This window comes from Castanea sativa, chromosome 12 (assembly GCF_040712315.1).
Source record: "Castanea sativa cultivar Marrone di Chiusa Pesio chromosome 12, ASM4071231v1".
NCBI lineage: Eukaryota > Viridiplantae > Streptophyta > Magnoliopsida > Fagales > Fagaceae > Castanea > Castanea sativa.
In genome coordinates this window covers 17,019,235-17,035,205 of record NC_134024.1, presented here as the reverse complement: position 1 = coordinate 17,035,205, position 15,971 = coordinate 17,019,235, and the positions used below count along the sequence as shown (strand labels likewise).

Here is a 15,971-nt window from a genome sequence, read left to right as displayed (position 1 = left end):
CCGCCGAGTTTTGTGACTTTTGTCTAGTCAACTCAAAGGTAACAACCTGCATCGCCGAACACACCCAAATTCCTTCTGTTCTGTACGATCATTTCGTCCCTCTCATGGGCTTCCTTCACACATCATCGTCGTTTCTTTCATCTCCTTTCCAGTTCCACCTCCCATCTCTCCAACCCCACGGTCACACCCGCCGCATCACCAAACTCCATAGCCGAACCTTCCACTCCATCTTCACCACAATCACAATGCCACCACCACAACCATTTCCTCAAATTCCAAAACTCTCCCACACAACCACCCACCTTCCTCACCACCGTTCCCACACAATCATGCCCTTCACACTCCACGCTTCACCACATAACTCACACTCCACCGCCATCACCACAAACTCCAAGCTAATCTTCATCACCTCCTCACTCACTATAGCCTTAGCCGTTGCCAACCGTGTTCTTTACAAGCTCGCCCTCGTGCCCATGAAGCAGTACCCCTTCTTCTTAGCCCAGCTCACAACTTTCGGGTAAGCGCTTCCTTTGTTTTATCCCCAAAATTTATAGTTTTTGAGAAACTTCTTTGGGACACACAATATTGTGATTGAAATGCTATCTGGGTTTCTTTCATATTCCGGGAAAGTGCTTTGCTTTGCCTAAAAATCAATTCTTTCCGAGAAACTTCTATGGGGCACAGAATAATGTGATTGAAATGTCACCTGGGTTTGTTTTTGTTTGTCGGGTAAGCGTTTGTTTTTCCCAAAAAAAAAATGTTGACTTTTCAAGAAATTTATTTGGAGCATGCAATAATGTGACTTAAATGCTATCTGGGTTTGTTTTGCCCAAAAATGAAGTATATTTTAGGAATTCATTTGGTGCACACAATAATGTGATTGAAATGCTTTCTGGGTTTGTATTATTTTAGCTATGTGGCTATATATTCTTCAATATTGTATATGCGATACCGGGCTGGAATTGTGACTGATGAAATGCTAGCTCTACCCAAATGGCGGTTCATGGCTATTGGTGCCTTAGAAGCTCTTGGAGTAGCTACTGGGATGTCTGCTGGAGGTATTGGAATATTTGTTTTATTTGGATTCTGTAATTAAATGCCAATTTTCAAAGTTGGGTTTTCTTCAGTAGTATAATTGCTTGAGTAATGCTGCTTGTACAAGTGTGTTGTTAAATTCATTTGGTACTTGGGGTTGTATTTTTTCAATGTATTATATAGCAAAGGGTGGGGTGAGTGGTCGATAAGTCTAGGTACACAACTTTTTTCGCAACTGCTGATGAAGCCTATTGTGATTGGTGTGTAATCATAGTGGTGTAAGTGTAAGTTGTGGGCTATGTAAAAATCATGTTGCTCCAATCACAAATTGTCATTTTAGTATGTTGTGAGAAAGGTTGTGAAAAATTTCTGTCCCTAGAATTCTTGTTTGGTTTAGGTTGGATATGAACTGTGAAAAAAAGAATAGTGGGTTTTAGGTGGTTTCAACAACAAAAGAATAGGAAAAAAGTTTGAGTAATATGGTTTTGTTAAAAAAAAGGGCTTTATACTGAATGTTATGTATATTCTACAGCCATGCTTCCTGGACCGGCTATACCAATACTGAGTCAGGTATTTTTTGTCACACTTGAGAATAAACTTGATTATACAGAGTATGGGAGTAATTATGATTTATAAATAAACTTGATTATACCAACTATGCAAGTATTTTTGGTAAAGGTTGTGGGTAAGACTAGTTTTGTTTTCTGCAATGCTACACGAGTTGGATGCTAGTGTTTGGCCCTGTTCCTGTCAAGCATCTGAGTGGCTGATGTCTCTTTCATATTGATTTTTGTGCCCTTCATTTTGCAGACATTTTTGGTGTGGCAGCTGGCTTTTTCTACCATCATCGGGAGAAGTTACTCATTCAATCAAATTGCTGGCTGCTTACTTGTAGCTACTGGTGTGGTGGTGGCTGTTGCCAGGTATGTTGAAGGCACTGGGATATGAATTTTATTAGAGGCATCACCAGGAGTTATTTTGAAATGATTGGTTTGACTATCTATAAATATTTAATGGCGTGCATGGTGATTGATAGTATAATGGAAGATCAGAAATTGGATGAATTTATGTATACGGGTGATCACTTTTTAGACATTGTCCTATAACTGTTTTCTAGAGAATCTCTGGTACTATAACATTTTCTAGTTTTGAAGAACGTGTGAAAAAGAAAGAAGTGTATAGTATCTGCATTTTATCATGGGGTAATCAAAATAATAAAGACGTTTTTATATCTTACCCACCAAAAGAATCAATTTTGCAATCTCTTATTTTAGCCCGAAATTCTTTGATTTCAGTTCCTAGTGAATATCTATTACCTTTCTGTTTTCTTACCTCCCTGCATTGGACTTCCACTAATCATTTTCTGGTTTGTATTAATTTTTTTGCTTGGTAACTTCAACTATCCCCAGAAAGAGAGATGATAACCAGCAAATAAAAAGTTACCCAAATAGGATGTGTTCTTAAATTTTAATTTGAGGCATGAAGTTATTGTGCTGACAGCACCGAAAGTGTTTCAAATGTTGCTGAGCAGTGAAAAGGGACCTTCAGTTTCTGGTGTTACGTCATTTTGTGTCTTGCTTTGGTTGTGTCCTTTGCTGGAAGACACTTGATATCATTTCTGGTCTGTTATAGAGGCGCATGGAAAAATCTGCACTGTTTAAATTGATTTCATAATTTGAACTAGCAAATTTTCATTATTATTGTGGACTTGCTTTCTACATATGTAGTTCCACTTGTGGATCCCTGATTATTGTTTGTATTTTCCACACTTGCAGTGGTTCTAATGCTGATCAGATGCTATCTGGAGTTGATTTTATGTGGCCGGTGCTAATGATAGCTTCCAGTGCTTTTCAAGCTGGTGCATCTATTATCAAGGTCACAGAAATGAACTAATATCATACTTTCAATTAGAATCTAAACATATTAATTAAACTTGAATTTTTAACTGTGTACAGGAATTTGTTTTCACTGATGCTGCAACCCGCCTTAAGGTATGGGAATTTGTTCTTCTTTCTTGATCCTTTTTTTTTTTTTTTTTTTTTTAATATCATAGTTGGCAGTTTAACATTTGTAGTTGGTGTGAGTGCATTTTGTTACTAGAAGTTCTTAAAGTCATCAAATTATTTTCCTGCAGGGAAGGTCACTTGACATATTTGTGGTCAATTCTATGGGATCTGGATTCCAGGTAATTGTCCATTCTTTGGGTTAGTTCCTAAGTGTCAATCTGATATGCAGTTAATAAGATCCAACTTCCCGTAGGCCTTAGGGAAAATCACACACTTTACCTTGAACTATTGATGGCTGCATCTGGGACTGTAACAAGTCCAGAAAGCTGCTGTGTGACATATTATACGACTCAGCTCCATATACCAAGTTTGTTTTGATTTGATATTTGTGATAAAATCTGCAGATTATTTTATAATGGATAAACTTTAATTGACATAGTAAAAGCAAGTGTAGAGAATAACATTTTTAGTTTTAGTTCATTAAGTTTAGCTAAGATAATGTATATCCATTTGATGTTCAGGATCATCAATACTGAATCAAATATTTTTCTTTGTTGTTGAATTCTTCCTTTGACTTGTAGGCTCTTTTTGTGCTTTTCTTTTTACCTTTCCTGTCAAGAGTGAAGGGCATACCGCTTGGCCAACTGCCTTCTTATCTAAAAAGTGGTGCTGGTTGCTTTCTTAATTTTGGAGCCAATGTGCCAGGTATTTTAATTGATATCTAGCTATTTTGATATGTAATTTTTTACTGCTCTTGCATTTGGGGTTTTCTTTGCATGCACACAATCAATATGCTGTGTAATTAGCATACTGTATGAGGAATACTTGAAAGCAGTAGATCTCCTATCAATATAGATTAGGTTAGTATTTATTTTTATTTTTTTACACTTCAGCTTACTTATGGAAATTCTCAAAATTAATATCAGTATTCAGCTCTTTGTTATACAATCCAAATTTAAACAAATCTGATTCAAAAATCACAGCTACAAGTTACCACGAAATTAGTTAAGTTGGAGTACTGCCACACAACTGAAGTTGGAGTACTGCCATACAACTGAAGGTTAGACAATGGAGAAACATGCTAGATTTACAAGTTGGAACTAATGAGTAACTTTTGTGTAGTTAAATTTAAAAATTGTGGGTATTGGTATAATATTTTTCATAGCTGGGCTAATTCTCCTTTTCCCTTTGGAAATTTTGATTCTTTTTTAAAGTTAGTCCTTTCTTAAGTTATTCTTTCACTTTTACATATGTCAAAATTTCCAGGTTGTGATGGGGCTCCGTTGCTTCCACTGCTTTATATAACGATCAATTTGGCTTTCAACATTTCCGTGCTCAATGTAGTAAAAATTTCTTCAGCAGTTGTTTCTTCTCTTACTGTAATGTTGTCAGGTATTCTATTTCTCTCTCTCTCTCTCTCTCTCTCTCTCATTGTATGCTGTGTACATGTACATGCGCGTGTGCACGCACATATATATGGACATGTGACCTAATCTATAGTTTTCTACAATCTTTTTGCTAATGGGTGCTTTGTTATATTTGCAGTGCCAATGTCAATTTATATTCTATCCCTTCAGTTGCCATATCTTCCAGAGGCCACTAGCTTGAGCCCCTTTTTCCTCTTAGGCAGTTTGATTCTTGTATCAGGCCTTGTAATTTACAGCATACCCCAACCTGCCAAGCATGACTCCAGAGATGGTTAACTTTATGATTATTTGAAGCAGCTCAAATTTATTTATTTATTCTTTTCTAATTCAACTGTACATATTGCAACGCCATTCTTTGTTTGGATTGTTTCTTCAGCACATCTCTTCCATCTCAACGGGACTATAGCTAATTTCATTGTTAATCATACTTCCATGAATTTTCCATCCTCAGAACCTATTTTTTTGGGTTGGCTAATGAAAATTTGAGGTCCTAAGTACTTTTTCTTTTTAACAAAGTGCTAGCACATTGGATGTATGGCTCCTTTAGGTGAGAATTTGATATACTTGCTTGGCTTTAGAAACTATAAATCACTAGCACCACAATTTGGTTTCTTATACTTATGATGGCTAAAGGATGCATTTGGATATCCCACTGTTGTTTGGCTCTGCAATATATGCATTTCCTATTATTTTACCTGCAAAAATTGCACTAATAAGGTTTACTGGCACAACCACCATATGTCTTCAGCTTCAGCAAGTAGTTAAGGCATGATGTGGTTGAAACAGGTTAATGATTTCACCCTTAAATGGCTTTTGAACGAGGATGAGGGTTGTTTCTCAGTTCCTCAATTCATGTCCCAAACAACCCCAAAGAAAAAAACTTTGGGTTTGGCTTGCCTCCCGAATCCACTGGATGTGACTCGGGCATGAAACACATCCTAAAATGGCCGTGTGTCAGTTCAGTATCTCTCCTCCAATGCATGTCTTTATAGATATAAATAAAAAAGAATTTGTGATCTTTTGGTCACTTTTTAATGTTTCTTTAATAAAATAAAATTGTATGGCTAGGCAATTTTTGGTAACTCCATGCATCTGCAGAGTGAATTGCGGTTAAAATATATAACTTTGGCTAGGTTTGACCATATTGAAATGTGATTGTCATGTTAGATTAAAGTCATTAAATAAGTGAATATATAACTTTGGCTAGGCTTGACCATATTGGAATGTGATTGTCATGTTAGATTAAAGTCATTAAATAAGTGAACGAACGTTAAGTTTGATATCACATTGACGTTTAGAACCACTAAACTCAACACAAGAAACATTGAGGTCCATGCCATTTCAACATACCCCAGCCTGCCAAGCAGATTCTGAAGATGGTTTAACTTATATGATTATTTGAAGCCGTTCATTTTTTTTTATTTTTTTATCCAACAGTACATATTGCAATGCCATTCTTTGTTTGAACCGTTTCCATAGTATACCCTGCGTAACTTAGGACTAGCTATTTCATTGTAAATCAAATTTCCATCCTCAGAAACCACTTTCTTTGTCGGCTGATGAAATCTGAGTTTTCAACGAAGTGATATCACATTTAAAAACTAGCTCCTTAAGGTGAGATCGTAATATACTTGTGCAGCATTGGATTTACCATAATTCACTGGCACCACAGTATATATCAATGGTGTAATTCGGTTTCTTTTTTCTTTTCTTTTTTTTTAAAATTTTTTTTACTTATTATGACTAAAGGGTGCATTTGAATATTCCATCCTGGTTTGACTCTGAAATATATGCATTTCATTTTATTCAAGGGTTTATTTGCAACCATCACATACCTTCAGCAACTATTTAAGGCACAATAAACTAAACTGTGTTGCGGAAACTGGTTATTGAGTAGACCTTTGCCCTCACATGGCTTTGCCTATAAGGGTGAGGTTTGTTTGTGAGCTCTGTATTGAAGAACAGAACCACACACTTTTGAGGATTAGGGAACATGTACAATTAATCAGCCAGCAACAAATGCCTTAGCCATGGCACACGTAAATTAAGAGAGCAAGAAAATTGTGATCAAACTTGAAACTTACTTAAATATTGTATAGTTTTCATCTAAGCAAGCAAAGAAAAAAAATCTATGCAAAGTAATGTGTCTCACAGGGAGTAAACAAAATTGCTCCATACACAGCCATTTATACCTCAATTACTACCTCTACCAGCGCCAAACTGTCATCCAGCTCTAAATCCCAATTGCTCAACAAAACAAAATTTCAACTTCTAGTTCCTCAATACCTCCTCTGCAAATGGGCCAAATGTTAGGACCTAGTTCAAATGCAGACCAGAAACTTTTTGCACAAAATGTGAAAAAAAAAATTAAGCATATATATACTACATGAACATGGAAAATCCAATGAAAAGGTGTAGTTCAATGCTCCTGAAAGATTTTATACATGTTTAGCAAGTGAATATGAATGCCAATGAGCTCCAGCTCAATGGCATCTACTCCTTTTGTAAGAACAAGGTGAAGGGTGAGGTCGTGGATTTGAGACCTACTTAACACGTGTGTAACTTATCAATTAAGAAAAAAAAGTTAATACTGACCTGAATCAGTTATGATAATCAATACCAATTATTTTACCACTTTTAATCCAAAGACTCTGTACTACAGGCTAAAAAAGAGGGCATGGTCAGTTCCATATGAGTGTTGTGAAGAAGAGTGCCAGAAGAATTTGTGACCCAACACCAATATTTTGCTCAACATGATATTGTCACTACTAAAACGCTTGCCTACAGGGATTAATATTTCACTGTTCATGCCCCCCAAAAGTGTACCTGCCTTTTCCATTCTACAAGCCCTATCATGTGGACCCCATGAAGAGCCACCATGAGAACAGAAAACATAAGATCTAGAATAGATGCAAAAAAGTAGTGACCCTAATATTAGACAAAGTTTATAAATTTTGAATTTATATTTGGGAAAAGTTAATGGACACCCTAAGGGCATTGGTTTACAAACTACTTTTTATCATACATCGTAACACTTACCAAACATACCACTTTTCAAGGGAAATGTGAATTCATAGATGCAAGACACTTAATATAAAAATCAAATATTAGATAGGACATACCTTGCGTTTCTTAAGTTTCCCCTTTCCACTACCATAACCAAAGCTTGTTGCTTGTTCGCTGTTATCATCCTCTAATGGTAAAGCTTTGATTTCATCATAGAAACTTTCCGTCAGACCTAGCAACCTGGTATAAAAAATGAGAAAACAGTCGGGGCAAAAACAGTATAAACCACCAAACATTTTGTATTTTAACAAATACAAATCAATAAATGGGATAAGAAAACCACTGCAACCAATGTTATTTTTATTCTGCATACCCATTTCTTGATTTCTTCAAATGTTTCTCCTTCTTCTTTTCCATCTTCGTCATAGGAGCACGAGTAAAAAGCTCTTCTTCCTGCCGAGCACGCTTCTCCATTTTTGCCTTATACCTAGACACCTCAACACTTTCAGCTCCAATAATTTCTCTGACCTGTATTTTGACCATCAACAACAATAGATCACGATTATTATACATGGAAGACATTCAAGTCTAGTAACCCCATAAAAGCAATCCACAACTAACCTCTTCAGGTCTCCCCTCCATATTATCCATCATCTCACGCATAAAATCACTCTGCCTAGATTGTCGAAGCATCTGTTTCTCCTTTCTCAAGGCATTCCTTTCCTTCTTTGAGATTTTATCTTCATCCATAGCAATAGGGACAAGTTTGGGGGGTCGATACACGCCACCACCACCTTCCTAAAACATATAAACATAATCTTAGAAAACAAATATCACAAGTTTGTTTCTCATTTTGGTAAAAGATAGTTTAAAAGAGAGGAACTTAATATCTGAACTTGATACTTCAATATCTTGACTCACCGGAGGTACTATATCATATTGGGGAACGAGCATGTCGGGGTTTGGATGATACATCAATGGATCCTCTATCCTCTTGGAGGCATCCGATTCCTTTTTACTTGGACCTACAACTTCTGTTGTTTCTGTGGTAACCCTTGTAAGCTTATGGATTTGGTATTGGAGTTTTTTGTCAATTGGTCGTATCTGTCATAAATAGAAAGAACAATTCTGTAATAGGCATAACATAGGGTTATTAGAAGATAAGGATAAATAGAAAAAAATCCAGACCTTCTCCAAAAACAATCTTGTCTCTATTAGGCTCCGAACCACAGGATGCCCCTCAATTGAGAAACCTTTTGCTTTGCGAAGTAGATAATAGACCAGTGACTGGCAATAGTTTAGGAGAAGCAAATGTTTGGTTTCAAGATAGCTTATCCCATCTGCTGTCGGGAACTGATTTGCTTTCACCTAATGTATGAGTCAAAAATGAATCACTAATCGTAACAATGATGACGGATATGATAAATTTGGTAACTTGTAAGGTGAAAAATAGCAGTCATGAATATTTCAAGCAAGCTAATGTTTTTGTATCTAAATACGTGCAATAGTTGCTTAATGCTGCAGAGCTTACAGTAGAGCATGTACAATAATAATCCCATGCATCTGATATATGCATCCTTTGTGAGGGGCGGAACTACTATACGAGTTGTAATTAAAATTTTCACAAAGTTCTCATGTAGCACTCTTAAATTGGATAAATTTTACGTTTTTTATTACTTTGGCCCCCCTCACTCTTAAAAATTATAGTTCCGCCCATATGTGAGAGGGAGGATGCATATATCCGATACATGAGATTCCTTCTCGAGCATGTAAGGTGAACAACCATACAAAAGCAACAATTCTGCAGCAGTTATATAATTGGGACTCACAACCACTCCTACCTTAGAAGTTAAAGCTTGTACTTTAGTCCTTACTGTATCTAGCCCTTCCTTCATCTCTTTCAACAATGTAGCTAATTGGGGGGCTTGTCTGCAATCACAACAGGTCACAAAAAAAAAAAAAAAAAAAAAAAAAAAAATTCATGAACTTGAGTGAGTCTTTCATTGAGTTTTCTACAACATAATCAAGTGCCAAGTACCAGCAGCTAAAAACTTACTTTTTAACTGTGTCATTGGAATTTGAGCTGGTAGTCCCTTCCAATTCCATTCTTGAATTCAAAACTGCGTAATCATTTTATCAAACAACAAATAGACCCGTATACACTTAATTTTACAATCAGGAAAAATTAAAAGAGAAGAACCTTAAAGAAAATTCAATTTTTAAATACACAAAGTAAGGTCGGTTTAAACCAAAAAAGAAAAAGAAAAAAGAGAGATAGAGATTGAAGAGAACATACCCTAAGAGAGAGAGAGATGATGAAGGTGGCGAGGAGCGGCGTGAAGGTAGAGTATTTTGTTTTTGTTTTAATTTAAGGGAGCTGCTCCTCTACTGTTTCAAAGTCTCCAGTTCTCTCCTTTTTTTTTTTCCAGATTAAAGACACGTGGAAACTAAATAATCTAAGAGCAAAATTTGCAGAAATTCCAAAGATTCTGTCCACACTTGCTAGAGCCAAGGAATTTACCTTGTAACCTCCTCCTCCTCCTTCTTCTTCTTCGTTTGCACAGTAACTTGGTGACTCAGTGAGAGAGACAGAGGAAGAGAGAGGGGCAAAGAAGAGAGAAAGAAAGAAAAATAATGCTATGAAATTGTTTAGACCATTAGATTGTTTTGTTTCCACGTGTCTTTCGGCTGAAGAAAAGAGGAGGGAAAGCAAACAGAGGTATTTCCGTATTAATGCAACTATTAGGGTTTTAAAAAACTAAATAGCAAAAAATACTGCCAAACCACAAGGAGCACACCGCTAAGCCACGGACCAATTACGTGTAAGAGATACATAAATAAATATATATATATATATATATATTTCGGTCGGTTCGGTTGGTTTCGGTTTAAAAAAATCCAGCATCGAAACCAAAACCGAAAATTTGGACTCAGTTCAGTCGATTCCTCGGTTTTTTGCACACCCCTAGACTTACTCGTGTTCTTGTTAAAAAATGATTTCTAATTAAAGCAAAAAAAAGTGGCAAATAATTCACAAAGAAAAAAAAAAGTCAATCACCCAAATTTATTAAAAAATAAAAATCATACTCACAAAAAAAGTAAAAAAAAATTCACATCTAGTTAAACCTTAAAAAAAAAAAAGAAGCAAAACACCACAATGTTGTGCCCCCACCAATTTTTCATCCTCCCATTCCCTCCAACCAAACATTCATAAAATTAGTTTTCTTTCCACTTTTTTCTCCTTTATTTTCTACCCTCCATGTTTCATCCCAATCAAACCCTAAAAGAAATAAGTTATAGTAGGTTATAAAGCCTATTTCTATTTTTTTTTTTTTAAAATTGTGTCTCATAGAGGATGTCCTCTAGTTTTGATTTAGCTACAAGGCATATCCTTTTAATTTCTCATCCAAATAAGTAAATAACCAGAAGAATAACATATAGATATATTAATTAAATTATTAATTGGTTTGAGAATGACGCCTATTATAGTCACTGAGTTTGGGGTAAGATTAGTTTAATCTTTAGAGTGTGTAAGGATACTTAATTATTGTCTAAATACCGTAAAGAGTACCACCTATAAACTATGATGAAGGTGAATTCCTGTGTAGTCATATGAATTCTAATTTTTTTTTCCTTTTTAAATTTGTTTTAATCGAGATGCAATAGTAATTCTCATAAGAATTCTTGAAGGTAGTTTGAATTCAACCTTTTGTTAGATATATGAATATCGTAAAGAGTGCCATCTATGATGGAGTTGAATTCTAATATATGAGATAAAATTTTACTCTAGTATATGTGTGTGAAATTTCTTTTTAGAAACTTGAACTCCGGCCCTCACTCCTCACACCTCATAAGCACTTATACTTAAGAAGAGTGATCATCACATCAAGGGTGCGCAATGGTTTTTAAAAGAATTCTTGAAAGTAGTTTTTTTTTGGTAATAAAGGAAAACATATGTTAAACCAAATAAAAAACAGTACAAAGCAGTCCACATAGTTAATACATAGAGTGAACAGGAAATTTGGTAGTTTGGACCGCAAGGTCTAGGACAAAATTGATCACTATCTTAGGGACTAACAAAATTTTAGTGATCAGACCCTGTTGGTGCAAATTTTGAAGGTCTAAAAGGAAGGTTCTGTCCAGCCATCCTTCCTTCTTAACATTGTTGCAAAGTTGGACTAAGTGCTTATCATTACTAACTACAAACAGTTTCTGATATCCTAGATCTTTGGCTTTCATAAGAGCCAACAAAAGAGCTTCCTGGGCAGCTTGGTGTTGTGCCTTTTTTCCACTGCTTGCTCCCCCCCTGAACAAAATTGATCCATCCAGGCTCCTAGCTTCAAAAGCAAATCCACTTCTTCTGGTTCTTTATTCTTGGTAGCTGCCACCTTTATCAGAAGTTGCCAATACTGTCTGCATTCCTTTGTTCCATTTTTTGGTCCTTTGCCTGTAATTGTACCCCTGATAAAAGTTGAAAGCCTCCTTGTACCTGCTTTGAATTCAACATTTTGTAAGATAATATTAATTTCAGATACCCATGAAGAGTAAAAGAAACATAACCATGAAGAGTGTCATTCTGAGCAAGTAATGTAGAAGTCGAATCTGACCGACTCACCTGCTCCCTTCTCTCTCCCTCACCGCCTCTCTGTGTTGAAAATTTCTTTTCTTTGCAAAACGCACTATTTAAATTTTGCATTTGTTTCCCCCAAACGCACCGTTTTGGCCCAGCTTAAATAAACCAAAACTACTGCTGTTAAACACATTCGCTCTTTTTATATAGTTAATAGATATATCTTCAATAAATAATTCTCTAGTATACTGAGCGTTTGACAAATTAGTGCTTAAGGTTCTGGATTTACAAAGCATTAAAATTGAGTGATACAAATCCCCCCTAAAAGCTCCAAATTTCAACTTTAATGCTTAAGTTTGTTTTCAACTTTAATACCCCTTAAAACTTTTTTTTAGTAGGTTGTTAGAACAATAACCCTCCCCCACGCTCCCCCTTGTCAAAAAGAGCCTTAGAACTCTAATATTTTGTAATATTTAGGCTGAAATACAATTTTAAGACCACTATTAATTTAGTTCTAATATTTTGGTAGTAGTCAATTTGGTTCTTACCGTCAACTTACTAACTAGTATTAATTACAAGTTAAAAATAACAGTGACCAAATTGACAATGATCCCAGATGTATGAACGAAAATGATATTTTTGCCTAATATTTAATTTTAAACCATAAAATAGATGAAAATGATACTTTTCAATAGATGCTAACCTTTAGTTATTAGTTTTTAAATAATAATAATGGGCTAACATCCCTCACATAGGGGAGCCACCCAATCGCCCATCACATCTCCCTCTCTTGACTACACGAAAGATTTTCCCAAGCCTACTATTCTTCTACAAGCTTCCATTTCACAATGTCGTGCAAATATCTACCATTACCATCTACCAAACTTTGTTTGGAACTTTGCATATAAAGGGGTCATTTAGGCACCAAAAAGTGCCTAATTTGAATTCAGCCAACAACACAATGGGTTTGACTTTAAATATTTAGAACTAACCAATTTGAGCATAAAAATCAGTTTGGTCTAGGCATAACAACCAACCGACCTCTTGTTCTTCTATCGTCTATTTGATTGTATATCATGAGCGAAACATCCATCAATCCATTGAGTATAATAGCATATTAATCATAACATAATCTCAAACAAGTAATATTGTCCAAAAAAAAAAAAATGAAAGGGAAATTTTAATATGAAAAGGAAGCACAATGGTTTGGTTTGCGAACCAAACTAAATCCAATCGTTATTTAATAGATTTTTTTTTTCTTTTTCTCCTTCATTTCTATAATGGGTCCAACAATTCTACGTCACATTGGATAGGCCTCGATAATGGATGGCATAGTTGGAATTTTGATGATTTTGTAGCGAGGGAAACCTCCCTCTTCCAATAATTTCTTCCATTCTAGCTCAGTCCTTTCCTTTCCTCTAGGGGTGAATGTTATCATCAACAGATCAAATACCATGCGGGTCTCATCAAATAGATCGTTGTTGTCTTTTTCAAGAATAATATCAATAATAATAACCTTTCCAATCTTTTCTGATATTGCTTTTCGGCAATTTCTCAATATCTTGATGCAATGTTCATCACTCCAATTATGTAGTACCCACTGCAACAAAGTCATAATACTATGAATTTTATTATTTGAATATAAATGAGAGAGAGAGAGAGAGAGTTACAATTGTTGTAACTTTATGCTATGTTACACTAGTAGGCTATTGTTTTACCTTCATGATCATTGCATCAGCTGTAGGAATGGACTCAAACATGTTACCTCCAACGTTGGAGACCCCCTTGCGAATTGGTGTTGTGGCAACAACATGTGGCAAATCAAAGTTGGTACCTTTGATGTGTGGATGTGCTTTCACAATCTCAGCTATCATTTCTCCTGTCCCACCTCCTACATCCACCAATGATCCCAAGCAACCAAACCCATCCTTGTATTCTTCCAAGACCACCCCAATCACAATCTTAGCCGTACATGCCATGGCATCATTGAAGATCTTGTTGAAATTAGGATTTTTTGATGCAAAGTCCCACACCTCACAGCCATGAGCCTTCTCGAAGGGAGTACCACCTTCTATGACACATTGGCTAAGGCAATGCCAAGGTGCCAATAGCCATGGATGGCTCTCCATTAATACCACTGGCACAAGGCTTAGTTCAGCATCATGCAAAAGCCATTTTGATGCAGGGGTCAATCCATAGAGAGTAATATCCCCACCGTCCGATGGATTATGTGCGGTTAAGATGTTTTTGTGGACTAGTGATCTCATGATACGTGCGAGGCATGGAATATCAAGAGAAGGGGAGTTGGTTATTCCGGCTGCTATTTGGCACAAAGTGATCGGACCACCATGAGAGTGTATAATGTCAGCAATGCGAAGCTCCACTGCACATTTCAGTGCCATGGAGTCTGCAAAGCCAAACAAATGTTGCCAAATTTTTGCTTGGCCTTTTAGCAGTGCTTGAGCTTCTGTTGGTTCCATTCTCTCTCTCTCTCTCTCTCTCTCTCTCTCACACACACACACACACACAGATGAATGAAGATTTTGAGCAAGTTAGTGAAGTGAAAGGCAACTCACTTGGGTATTTAAAGGAAACCAATGGTGTTAGCCTAATCCTTTCAACTTTAATATATGTTAATTTAATATATTGCTTTTGCTTTAGAAGTCGAGTTTTAAATGTTAAGATGAGAAGAAGAGATTTTGCTTTGTTAAAAAATAATATAGAAGAGCTTTTGTAATATAAATTATAGGCATTCCAAGCAATGAAGTATTCTATCCTTTCATACGAAAATGTTCAGGTTGCAGGGTTGGCAACTAATTGTAATTATCTTTAAAAAATATATATAGATTATAGATTACTCAACAATATAGAGCTTATGTTTTAGGTGTTTGAGAAATTTGTTACTAGGATGCACAAATACTCCATATATTAAGAAAATATTTATTATATTTCTATATATTATATATTATTTAGTATATATATATATATATATATATATATATATATATATATATTATATGGGGTTAAATTTAATTTGTGCTAATACTTCTTGAGAAATTACCTATTCATCTTTGCTCACTTACCCAAGTATGATATGTATGTATTAGTATTGTACCAAATACGTCTAAGTTTCGATATTTCCAAGATACACCTACGGTATTGTAAAGTAGGGACGAAACTATGTGGGGGCCTGGGCCCCTCTTGTCCCAAGATATTTTTTTTAACTATGCAAAAATACATTTGTACTACATTAACTATGTAAATTTACCCAATTCTATAGCATAAATATATTTTTGCAAATTTACATAATTACTATAGCAAATGTATGTTTGTACATATTTGGGGTTGATTGGAAAATTTTACAAAATTATTGTAATTATGCAAATGAATGTTTTAGAAATTATTTAGATTGAGGGCAGTGGCCAGTTTTGGTTGAAGAAGAGAGAGATGATTTGAGATAATAATAAAAAAAATGATAAGGAAATAATATTCTGATGAAATGTAGTATAAAATAAATAATCTTGTATAAGATATTTTGAAAAGTAAGTATATAAAATAAAATAAAAACGTTATTATGCTAAAATAGATAGAATTATATGCATGAGCTAATACATATGCTCTAATGTAATAAGAAACAATGGTGTTTTGTGTCTCTGTCTTTATTAGTAGATGATTGCATTATAATATATTACGAAACAATGATTTTGTGTATTTGTCTTTGTTGATAGTTTGTTAATACTAAATAGATGCTTTTTTGAAATTTCACACACACACACACACACACACACACACACACACACAATATATATATATATATATATATATATATATATATATATATATATATTACTTATACTCTAGCCCCTTGACTCGAAATTCTAGGTTTGTCCCTGTTGTAAAGTTCTAAATTTATAAAATATAAACTTT

General features: G+C 35.2%; 3 protein-coding genes across 3 annotated transcripts; 1 reads left to right on the top strand and 2 right to left on the bottom strand.

Annotated features, from left to right (window-relative positions):
• LOC142618784 (protein CLT2, chloroplastic) lies at positions 1–4,843 on the top strand. Its single transcript, XM_075791803.1, has 10 exons — positions 1–517; positions 913–1,058; positions 1,568–1,605; positions 1,846–1,958; positions 2,811–2,910; positions 2,991–3,026; positions 3,170–3,220; positions 3,623–3,746; positions 4,308–4,433; positions 4,587–4,843. Exons 1-10 carry the CDS (start codon positions 105–107, stop codon positions 4,742–4,744), a joined length of 1,305 nt encoding a protein of 434 aa, XP_075647918.1. The 5' UTR covers positions 1–104; the 3' UTR covers positions 4,745–4,843.
• Positions 4,844–6,529: 1,686 nt separating this feature from the next.
• On the bottom strand, positions 6,530–9,900 carry LOC142618677 (uncharacterized). The gene is made up of 9 exons (XM_075791663.1): positions 9,771–9,900; positions 9,531–9,594; positions 9,316–9,403; positions 8,663–8,842; positions 8,396–8,578; positions 8,096–8,272; positions 7,848–8,002; positions 7,591–7,714; positions 6,530–6,759 (listed from the first exon to the last, which is right to left on the bottom strand). The coding sequence occupies exons 2-9, from the start codon at positions 9,578–9,580 to the stop codon at positions 6,748–6,750; spliced, it is 969 nt and encodes a 322-aa protein (XP_075647778.1). The 5' UTR covers positions 9,581–9,594; positions 9,771–9,900; the 3' UTR covers positions 6,530–6,747.
• A 3,415-nt stretch (positions 9,901–13,315) lies between these two features.
• Positions 13,316–14,524, bottom strand: LOC142618202 (desmethylxanthohumol 6'-O-methyltransferase-like). The gene is made up of 2 exons (XM_075791111.1): positions 13,763–14,524; positions 13,316–13,644 (listed from the first exon to the last, which is right to left on the bottom strand). The coding sequence occupies exons 1-2, from the start codon at positions 14,522–14,524 to the stop codon at positions 13,345–13,347; spliced, it is 1,062 nt and encodes a 353-aa protein (XP_075647226.1). The 3' UTR covers positions 13,316–13,344.
• Between the last annotated feature and the right edge of the window lie 1,447 nt (positions 14,525–15,971).